The sequence below is a fragment of the Centropristis striata genome, chromosome 5, assembly GCF_030273125.1.
Source record: "Centropristis striata isolate RG_2023a ecotype Rhode Island chromosome 5, C.striata_1.0, whole genome shotgun sequence".
Classification (NCBI taxonomy): domain Eukaryota; kingdom Metazoa; phylum Chordata; class Actinopteri; order Perciformes; family Serranidae; genus Centropristis; species Centropristis striata.
The window spans coordinates 16,896,179-16,905,589 of NC_081521.1; the positions used below are offsets into that span (position 1 = coordinate 16,896,179).

The 9,411-nt window shown below is 40.3% G+C and overlaps 1 protein-coding gene across 2 annotated transcripts; it reads right to left on the bottom strand.

The window, feature by feature from the left end:
- Positions 1-258: 258 nt before the first annotated feature.
- Positions 259-9,034, bottom strand: adrm1 (ADRM1 26S proteasome ubiquitin receptor). Of its 2 annotated transcripts, none has more exons than XM_059332822.1 (10): positions 8,881-9,034; positions 6,008-6,225; positions 5,267-5,383; positions 4,496-4,706; positions 4,220-4,298; positions 2,716-2,852; positions 2,361-2,495; positions 2,068-2,225; positions 1,742-1,844; positions 259-662 (listed from the first exon to the last, which is right to left on the bottom strand). In XM_059332822.1, exons 2-10 carry the CDS (start codon positions 6,215-6,217, stop codon positions 577-579), a joined length of 1,236 nt encoding a protein of 411 aa, XP_059188805.1. In that variant the 5' UTR covers positions 6,218-6,225; positions 8,881-9,034; the 3' UTR covers positions 259-576. The 2 variants fall into 2 exon arrangements, with proteins under 2 accessions (XP_059188805.1, XP_059188804.1); XM_059332821.1 differs by having other exon boundaries at positions 4,220-4,301.
- Positions 9,035-9,411: the final 377 nt, after the last annotated feature.

Sequence of the window (9,411 nt, forward strand, 5' to 3'; positions counted from 1 at the left end):
GCAGAGCTCCCGGCTGCAGGCAGCGTCTCCTGTCTCTATTCCGTCATAAATGTAAACATGTACCAAACATGAGTGTGAAGCTTGTATGTAATGTAACCACTTTTTAAAAATATCTCACAGAAAGAATAAGCTGTCCCTCCCCCTCACTCCCCCACCTCCCATGTGTTGTTAATGTATTTTTTAAAATAAAGGGGTTTTTTTAATACAAAGCAGACTCTAGTGTTGGTTTGTCAAAAGAAAACACCTTGAGGTAAGTCGTTTTTGTTTGCAAATATGATTTTTTTTATTAAAGAGTGAATCAGAAAAAAAGCCTGAGAGTGTCGACTGTGAGTCAGGATCCCACAGCCTCAACTGCAACAGAAAGAAAACTTTTAAGGCTCGATCCCCTCTTTGTTTTATAAGCTGCCTCCTTTCAGAGTAAAAGCTGAACAGAAACAGAGCTTCATGTGTCGTTCACCCTGAGAGGAGCAGAGTGTTGCCTTTGGTATAGAAATATGGAAGACAACGTTAGAGAGAGAGGAGGGTAAATACTCAAGTACAGAAGAAGGAAAGGAAATCACAGATTGTACTGAGGCTCTAATCCAGACTCATGTCCTCGTCGTCGTCCTTCTTCTCTTTGGAGTCTTTGCTGCTCTGCATGGCTCGAGCAAACGCCTCCACATCTGACAAGACACAACATATACATATATGTAAAAATAACAAATAGGCGGATAAGTAGAGAGAATGTTACAAAAAAAACAGAATTCTCACTGTGGCTGCACAATGTTGGAAAAACCAAGACATTGCAATATTTTTCTTTTTTGAATTTTCAGGAATTCTCACTTTCTCCCTTAAGAAAATTCTTTACATTTTAAAGTTAAAACGATCAATCAGGTACCCTTTGAGAGCACAATTAGGTAGCTAGATGCATGCAGAACTTTGTGCTCTTGTAAACAATTTAATCAACACATTTTAAAGATGCACAGAGCATGCTTTACGAGGCAGGTTTGGTTGTTTGCTGACATTGCTGCAGACCTCTGGCTCCGTCATTCGCGGCGAGTGGTGCTGTAAAGATGACAGCTAGAGCAGCATGCCACTTGCACCCCGGGCCTTACTAAAGCGACTTAGAGCCAACGTAGGACACTGTCACAGAGGAAAACTGTCAAGCAGTCTCCCTCGACCCGCAGAGTTGACCCCTCCCAGGCAGATTGTGTAAAGTCCACCCCATAAAAATACTAGGCGCTGTTTAGCCAACATGGATATGGACTATTTGTATAATTACCAGAAAACATGATACATAAAATGACCTATACAGCGATGAAAGACCATCTTCGTACCTAGCAGCCAGTAAAAAGTTGTAGCCTGACGTGTTTTCAGTTAATTTGCCTTACTTCATCTTGCATGTCCTGCATCGTGATGCCTAAAACTATATTTTTCACCCTGAATTCTCTCCAGGTCAGAGCTGCACATTTTTTTTACACTTTACTTTTATTCTTTTATTTCCTTTTTAACTCCAAATCTGTTTTTAGATTTAGTTTTTATTGCCATTTTATTGTTTATAAGTAATTGTTTTCACCGTTTTTATTTATTAATATAAATGTGTCTGATTTTTATTGTTTTTTAATAACTGTACAGCACTTCAGTCAACTGAGGTTGTTTTTAAATGTGCTCTGTAAATAATCTTTGACTTGACTAATTCACACGATGCTGTTAAAGAAAACATTCACATTTTTATTATTATCTGATGCATCATGCATCTCACCTCCTCGGTTGGCAGCGTCCACAGCTTCTGCCGGCAGACCGAACTGACTCATGAGGGGTCCGAGCTGCCCGGAGGCCAAGGCACTGCTGAACATACTCATGGACTGCAGGAGGGAGGATACACAGGCTCAGTTACTGACATCAAACTGCATTAATTAAACATACTTATAGGCTGAATAAATGAAATGTTGAACCTTGTTATAATTGCATTTACCAAATAAAAAATTCTCATGCTCTACCTGCAACCAATTAGCTAAAATCAGGTTGAGTCAGTCAGGAGCTTGTATAGACAAAGTTTAAGTGTTTATTTGGTGCTGCTTTGTTTACCTGCTGGAACTGAGGTGAGTTGATCGTGTTCTGGATCTCCTCAGCGCTCTGAGGTAAACTTTCTCCACTGGGTAGGAAGGGCAGGAGCCTCTGCTGGACTTCAGCGTTGGTCAGGATGGGAGCCATCATCTCTGGGGTGCAAACGCTCGCCAGGTCCACTACAGAGAAGGAGACGAATCCTGTTAGTTTTACTGAAGTACTCCTGGATTTACTCTCTCCTTTTCATTCTTATCTTAGTTTACCAAATGCATCTTTCTTCCTTCTCTGTCACACATTTAATTTGCATCTCTCACCTGCTGCTCCCTGAGCAGCTGCCGCCGCGGGGACGTTCATGGTGGCGAGGATGCTCTGAAGGTCACTGAGCTGGATGGGCTGGTGGGAGGCGGGGCTTCCAACAGAGGCCGGGGCCAGCGGGGTCTGAGCTGCAGCTGCACAGAAGACAAACGAGGCAAGATCAGAAACAAATAGTTGAAAAATTTAACATGTTTCCTACTCAGGTAAAAGTGTGATTATTAAGCCTAATTTGTGTACGTACGAAAAGAAAAACGTCTATTTCAAACAATGTAAATTTAAAGTATAATATTAATGTGGAAGTAGTTTTAATTGGACGGTAGCAGACACATAGCTACAGTGCTGTGCTTCATGTACCTGGTGTGGAGGTGGTGACAGTAGTCGGGGACACAGTGGAGGCAGCAGGAGTCACAGGGGTGGTGGGGGCCTGAGAGGAGCTCAGTCTGGGAGCCCCGCCTGATGAAGGAGTGGCAGCTGCTGACTGGCTACGTGAGCTGAGGAGGAGGAGGAGAGATCATAAATTCAGAGGTAATTTATAGGGGTGTGATGATACTCTCAGCTCACGAGACGAGACACGATATTGGGTTCACGAGAACGAGACAAGACGAGATTTTAAGAAAACTACAATGACAATATGTGACTGGACCAACAGACTTTTATTTAACCGAGTTGCACATGCATTTTGAAATGTTTCATTATAACTCTTTACATGCATGATACAAGCATGAACTTTTAATAAACTTCTTCTTCCACAAATTGAAACTAAAATTTATAAAAGTTAAAATAAATAAAATATTTATTTTTTTCAAGTGCAAACAATATGAGCCGTATTTCCTTTAGGACAGGGGTGGGCAATTAATTTTCCCAAGGGGCCACATGACCAATACCACGAAGGTTGCAGGGGCCGGACCAAAACTCGGAACTAAATTCTGCTCAATATTAATGTAATCGCTTTATAAAATATAGTAAATTATCTGGTTTTGAGCTGATAGGAACACATGTTATGATGAGACTGTTAATGTGGAGTAAATCAAGTATAGCAGTAAAAAGTAGTATATACTCCAATCACTATATCACTTTTCCATTTATTTTAAACACAACTGTAAATGACCTTTAGCAAGGTTCCTATTTATGTTTTTGTATTATATAGCTTGTTTTTCATGTTTGTACATTTTCAAGGTGTTTTACAATGTTGTGATGCTTTTATTTTTGAAAAGGTGTCGTCCAGTGTAAAACGCGTGCTTTAATTTTTGACAGGAAATAACCGGTAGAACAGTTAAATGAAAAAACGAACGGTAAATAATAACGAGTGCGTCGAAATTCATATAAAGTTGATATAAAGTATGAAAAAGGCTTCTATAGTGGCTGACTGACAGGACACAAGGTTTGTTATAGTTTATTTTATTCTGTCATACATATTAGTGGCTATATTTGTTGTCTTAACTATAGTAAAAGTGCTTGTTAGCTCTAGTGCTAATGATAATGTTTGCTATTTTTTTCAAAATAAAAGCACTGATTTCTAATTTCTTGGTAACCTCACGCGGGCCGGACAAGGACAGCCAACGGGCCGAATGTGGCCCGCGGGCCGCCCAATGCCCAGGTCTGCTTTAGGGGGAAGAGTGGCCACCGGGAAAGTCTCAGGCCACGCCCTCTCAAATGTCCACTCTGTGCGTCTCCACTACAAAAAGGCCCCCAGAGATTTACGAGACTCCGGAGGTGATGTATGGTTTTCGATCGCTCACAAATCTTGCGAGACAGATTTTTAACGCAACAAGAAATATCGTCGAGTTTAATCTCGTCACACCCCTAGTAATTTAGCATGTTTTTACATAAACTATGTTCTTAATCTGTGTTGTCTCACCTGGAGGAGGAGCTGCTGGTGGCTGGTCCTCCGCTGCCCAGCAAGTTGGCAAGTCCAGGTCCTGCTAGAGCTCCCAGACCTCCTTAGACAAACACAAACAAATCAAAAACGGTCTAAATTGATTTCTGATTCTTATTTAGAACGAATACAGCAGCAGTGAGCTGCATTATCTGAATTAAAAGGATATACATTATCTGGTCTTTTATCTTCAATGTTTTACTTTACTTCCCTTCTCTAAACAGATTCAGAGATAAAGAACTATGCAGTGCTGCTCACCCAGTCCTCCCAGTCCAGTTGGTCCGATCAGCTGCATCAGCTGGTTGTGGCTCATGTTTCCCAGCAGGTTCTGAAGGCCTCCTTCTCCTCCGAGAGCAGAGAGTTCGTGGCCACTGCCGCCTCCGCTTCCTCCAGATCCGGGGATGGGTGGGTTGTTCAGGTACTCGTTCACCTTACGACAGTACTCGTCATCCTTGTCGCTCTTTGGCTCCTGGTGGAAGTGAGACAACAGAACATTTCTTGAAAATCAGAGCTGAGTTTTCTACAGGTTCGGTTATAGCAGAGTTATTCCAACCAGCTGACACAAGGCAGGTTCGACAAAACCAAAAAGATAAAAGATTAACTTAAGTCAATGTCTTAACTAACATTAACTCAATGTCCCAAATTTTGCGACCTTCCGCTTTTTAAATTTGATTTGGTTTTCATTATCAAATTCTGTGATTCTGACTGCGTTTCTTCTGCAACGTGAAAATCATAGGACCCTACACTGCTGAAAAGTAATGTTATCAACAACAAAAATCCCTCCACACTGGAACAAGTAAAAAGATGAAACTACTGACGAGTATAGATATTAAAATGTGTGTCTGTCAAGACAAATCCACTGATTACAGCCGTGCACACCCTGTCATCATGGGTGTAATCTCCTGCTCTCCTTCTCTCTCCACTCAGTTTCCCTCTATTGAACATACCATCTGCCTGCACTCAAATGGACGCGGACGTCACACATTCAGTCTCCACTTCTCCTACCGTTGAGGAGCATTTTTCTCTCACCTGCATCCAGAAGAACAGCCTCTTGGATCCAGCCTTGAACTTCAGCACAAAGACGCGTCCGGTGGTGCACTGGCTCACCTTCTTGAATTCACAGTCATCAGGGAAGATGATTAAGTCCTGCGACGGGAAAGGCACAACATGAGACAGAGAGAGAGGAGGGGGGGGGATACTGAGGCTTCTGTGCCAAAACAAATCATCATCAACCAGTTAGCGAAAGGGAAAGCAAGGCAGCCACAACCCTGCAGCTCTGAAACAAAGACACGGTCACCTTGTTTGCTCTGTGGAAGCCCAGATAAATTAGGATTCAATGTGTCAGCATTGCTCATATAAAAAATGCTTCAGTATGTATGAGTACAGCATGAATAGAAAACTGCAAAATGACAAACTGAAGTCATTTTTCCACTGCAGGAGAGCTGCCACTGCCCTCATTTTATTTGTGGAATGTAAAACATGTCTTAAGATAGTAACAACTTCTGTCATGCAGAGTTAAAAAAAAAAAAAAGTGTGATCACTCAAGCTGTCAAAGTCTTCACTGGTTATTTCTATGTGAACCCTCAGGTAAGACAGTTGTTTACTGCAGACCTGCACCAGTAGGTACAAGTTCTAGTCAAGTATCAATTTACTGATGTTTTTTCTTAGTTCAGGATCTTATAGTTTTAAATTCAACAAACCCCAAAACCTAAAATCATAAACAACAAAAGACATCAACATAACATAAGTTATTAGTTTACAGTAACTCACATCATCAACGTTTCCAGATGTCCTGTCCTTCCAGCAGAAGTGGATCAGGGAGTCGTCAGACTGCTGGATGTACACCGTGCCCTTGCGTTTGTCCGGTGTCACTACGTTACCCTTCAAGGTCATTTTCCCAGCACGAAACTCCACCAGGTACTTGCTGGAGCTTCCCCTCGAGCCGCTCACCAAGCTTGGAAACAGAGCGCCTGACGACATCTTTAACTCTGTGGGGGAAAAGAAAAGGAGGTTAGGTTTGCAATACCATACAGGTTTACTTTGTCACATGACTATTAATGATAGGAATAACAAGACTACAAAGAGGAGGAGACAAATGTTGGGAGCGGCCTTCAGACCAATTAAACTCCAGCCAACTTATTTTGTTGTGGCCAACAACTAACCCTAGTACAATTACAAGAACAATTTTATGGTACAAAATGGAAGAACATATTGTACTTGATGGAATATTATAGTATAGTAGTGGGGCGGATTAGCTCAATATTTTACAACAATCGTTCACTTTGTGATAAAATTATGAAATTTGGTAGATGTGTTGGTGAATATGTTTCAAACAAATCTGGATATTGGGCCACCTCAAAAGCACCCCCTAGTGGCCGTGGCAGGCATTTGTTATACGAATAAATCAATGATGAATAAAAACTGCCCTTTTAATAATACCAACTGGTGATGAATTGTATATTTTTGGAAAGCCTGATTAGTTACCTTTACAACGAGGTACAGCTTGTAAGGATCGTGCATTCATGGAATGAGCAACGGGGCTAAACGTGTGGGTAGCACCCCCCAAAAATGTGCATCCCCTGTGGGGCGGATTAGCTCAATAAATCACAAGAATTGTTTAATTTGTGATAGAAGCACACAATTTGGTGGATGTGTTGGTGGATTTGTTTCAAACAAATCTGTATATTAGGCCATCGCAAATTCCAAGATGGCGGCCATTTTTCAAGATGGCCGATACCTTAGTGGAGCAATTGAATGATATAATGGTTTACTTGGTGATACAAGCATACAAATTGGCATGAGCAGTATCTGTGGGTCATTTGACAATAGCCCACCCACAGTTACTTGAAATTCCAAGATGGCGGCCATTTTTCAAGATGGCCGACACCTTAGTGGAGCAATTAAATTGTATAATGGTTTATTTGGTGATACAAGCATAAAAATTGGCATGAGCAGTCTCCATGGGTCACTTGACAATAAGCCGCCCACAGTTACTTGGGTTGACAAAAAAACACTCCCAGCCACTTGAAATTTCTATTTTCAAGATGGCCGCCCCCTGGATCCTCAAAAGATCAATTTTCTCATAGAAATGTATTGGGATTTAGATTATTCTGGAAAACAAGTTTTAAAACATCATAATACAGTTGTGTTGAGTTGTTGATCATAGACAGATTAGACAAGAGTGAGTATCTGCACTACCAGGGCACACTGGTGATATATGACTGCTGTTAAACTCAGAGTGGGGTTCAGTGTCAGCCAATTGTAAAGTTAGTCAAAGAAGAAACGACAACTCTCTGAGTAGTTTGAGTTAACCGGGTCGTGTACAGATCGTACAGGGTAAAAATGGCATTGGATGAACGATTGGACTAAGTGTAGGGTTAAGGCATGAACTTAGTTGTATCCCATACATCAAAGTGCTTATTAAAAGGTGGTAAAAGGATAAACCCTCGGCCTCTGCCTTTGAATTTGCTGCAGACATTGCAGAAGCCATCATAACAGTTGAGAAAACAAACAGCAGGACACCAAGATCATACTGGTTATAATACCATTGCAAGAAATGTTCCATTATTTCATAAAATAAATGCTCTGCCTATCTTACGTAGTCCAACCCGACTAGATGAAGGCCATTTTTAAAAATGGCCGCCACAGCCATCAGAATTTTTTTTTGCGATGGCCCAATATCCAGATTCATTAAACATGTATTCAGCAATGAGTGTACCAAATTTGATGCTTTTATCACAAAATGAACGATTGTTCAGCTAATCCGCCCCACTATAGTGTATAGTATATAGTAGTATAGACTTTATTGAACCCTAGGGGAAATTCATACGCCAGCAGTGTTTACAGTAATTTAAATGAGCTCCACCTTTACCAGCTGCAACATTAAAGTGATAATAATATGCATTATTGGCCAGAAAATCCACATTGATGGAATATTGTTTACTACGATCATATCAATTTGCTTATCATATTTAATGGTTAGAAGTTGCTAAGTTCATTTAATGTTCCTGAAGTACAAATGTAAGTTTTTTCAAGCTTTCCATTCCTACTGCTATTTTGTTATATTTCTTTGAAAACATTGGCTGCTGGTTACTTTGCAGATTCAGGTTATTAACACAAAAATATAGAATAATTACACAATCATACACCAGTAAGTATAATAGAATACTATAATATTTTTTGATTCTGATATTCTGCATAATGAGAACTTTTACTTTGAAAGCTAAAAACGTCTTAGTAACGTTACTTCTTCCACCACTTACTGTAGGCGAAAGACTGTAATTTTTATGTTTCAATCTCAGTTATTTCGTATAACATTTCACTTCACACATGATATATAAAAGTGACAGTATTTTTGTCGTCTAGTCGAAAAGTTTCAGGAGTTCGAAGCGGTTCGTTTGTGTCTAAAACACTTTTTAAACCGAAGCTAACTGAGGTTAGCCGGTAGCTATCGTTAGCTGTGTCATTCTGGTGGCCGATGCTAACGTTGCTAACGTTAGCCCGTGACGAGGCTAAACTGACGAAGGCCAAAATCTTCTAAATGTATATAGCTAACAAAAGTCATTCAAATATTTTGAAATAACAACACGTTTTTTATGGAAGCAAATTTTATGTCTATCTGAAAATAAATCGTGGTTAAATACCTGAAGTTTTGTTCGCGGAGTTTATCAACAACTTTTTCTTCGTTCCGTCGTCCGCTGCTTGCAAAGCTGACTTCCTGTTATATACTGGGATGCCAGATCCGGTGAGAGAAACAAGCTATCGGGACTGTGGAAACAAGCCCAAACTGTGTTTGTTCGTTAATTTGTCTGTTTGTCAGCAGGATTACAGATAAACTAATGGCCAGAATTCCATGCCACTTAGTGGAAAGGTGAAGCTTGGGCCAAGGGAGAACTTATTGAATTTTGGAGGAGATCTGAAGCATGGGCCAGGATTTTTTTACTTTCATTAACATTTCCTTGGTGGAAATTGTATTTGTACCAATATCAATATGGGGAAAGCGTAAAAAAAATAATGTATGCTTGTATTCAGTAATCTGTAGTTGAATGTGTTTTAAAGGTAATATTACCAACACTATTATATGTACGAATTTCATTCATTCATTCATTATTCCTTTGGTTGGCTGGAGATGATCCCAGCTGACATTGGGCTCTAGATTATCAAAGATCAAACAC